Below are 1460 nucleotides of genomic sequence, written 5' to 3' on the forward strand. Positions count from 1 at the left end.
CGATTGGGGCTGGCGCCAGCAGCAGATGTGAGTGGGGACGGCACCATCAGTGGGTGTGAGCAGCAGCTGCTGCCCTGATCACCCCTCAGGAGCAGGGGGAGGTAGAGAAGCCCTGAGGGATGATGAGGGCCAGCAGCCACCACTCACACCTGCTGATGGCACCTAGCAATCAAGGCCGGTACCGGGCACCTGCAGCAGGTACAACGGCAGCTCTGGTGCCAGCAGCAGTTGTGAGTGGGGCCGGTGCCAGCAGCAGGTGCAAGCGCTGGGCAGGACCGTGGCACGTGGGAGCAAAGAATTTTCAGTAACCACCAGAGGCTCGCCCCAATGACAGCAACCAGCACCCCGCCTTGATCTGGCACCCCCGCTCATCAGCTCCACCGACGCCCACCATGTTCAATGCTCTGCCACCTGCTGCTGACTCCCATTATGTTCTGTGTGCACCCCCTGGTGGTCAGCGATGTCATAGCGACTGGTTGGTTATTCCAGCATTTGGTCTATTTGCATATTAGCTTTTTATTATATAGGATGTAAATGATCACAAAAACTGGCTTCTCTTCAGTATAGACCCCGCATGTCTGAATATGTTATTGCCTTGACTTCAGTTCCCTGAAGATGCTTGGACAATGAGAATTCTTCTCTCCATCCAATTGACCGTAATTTGAAATTTACTTGATCAAGACTAAGTACTTTCACTTCCAGGGGTATGAAGAATTCATCAGCACTAAACTTATAAAGCCACTCATCCAAAAAGTGAAACAGAAGAGATTGTAAATCATCTCCCTGGTTTTCTTCTTCTATTGCTTGGAGAGGGTCCACCGTCTCAGTACCTGTCATGTAACCAAACATGGCCATTGCCCATTGCTCGAAAGCTTCCTTCAGAGTATCTTCCCATGGGTATAACTGGACATCCACTGTATGATCCAAATATTCGTACTTCTGATTGACCGGAGGATACTTGGCCTTGGTCACCTTCTGTTTCTCATTCAAATTGTAGTCCTGAATATCTTCCTCTTCCTGCACCATGACTCTCTCATATACATTTTAAAATAAAGTTACTGAACTTATAATATTTTAATATTTATTTTCTTATTAACATATTTCACTTTTTACTGAAGGCATTAATCTACTATAAACACATGTCAGAATAATATACCACAAACATGTGTTGATATACAATATTTATATTAAAAAGCTAGCATTAATCAAATTATGTGAGTTCTCTTACAGAGTGAGTGCTTCATTGGCTCTTACAACAAAAACTTAGCCTTAAGATGGCATAATTTTTAATTTCAATTCAAGCCTAAGGAGGAAGCTGCTTTAACTCATCTTTTCAAAATGGGCTTAGAGTATGTTTTTGAAGAACAGTCTGTTGTATATTTCATAAGTTCCCTGAGAAGAATAGTATATTCAGATAAAATTTATATGACTCTAAATGTGATTGGTACAAGATTTAAAAT

At 43.4% G+C, this 1460-nt stretch overlaps 1 protein-coding gene across 1 annotated transcript; it reads right to left on the minus strand.

The window, feature by feature from the left end:
• Positions 1–558: 558 nt before the first annotated feature.
• Positions 559–1026, minus strand: LOC307103946 (protein archease-like; the record flags this gene model as incomplete). Its single annotated transcript, XM_079778536.1, has 1 exon — positions 559–1026. One exon carries the CDS (start codon positions 1024–1026, stop codon positions 559–561), a length of 468 nt encoding a protein of 155 aa, XP_079634662.1.
• Positions 1027–1460: the final 434 nt, after the last annotated feature.

This window comes from Cnephaeus nilssonii (genome assembly GCF_951640355.1).
Source record: "Cnephaeus nilssonii genome assembly, chromosome: 8".
Lineage (NCBI taxonomy): Eukaryota > Metazoa > Chordata > Mammalia > Chiroptera > Vespertilionidae > Cnephaeus > Cnephaeus nilssonii.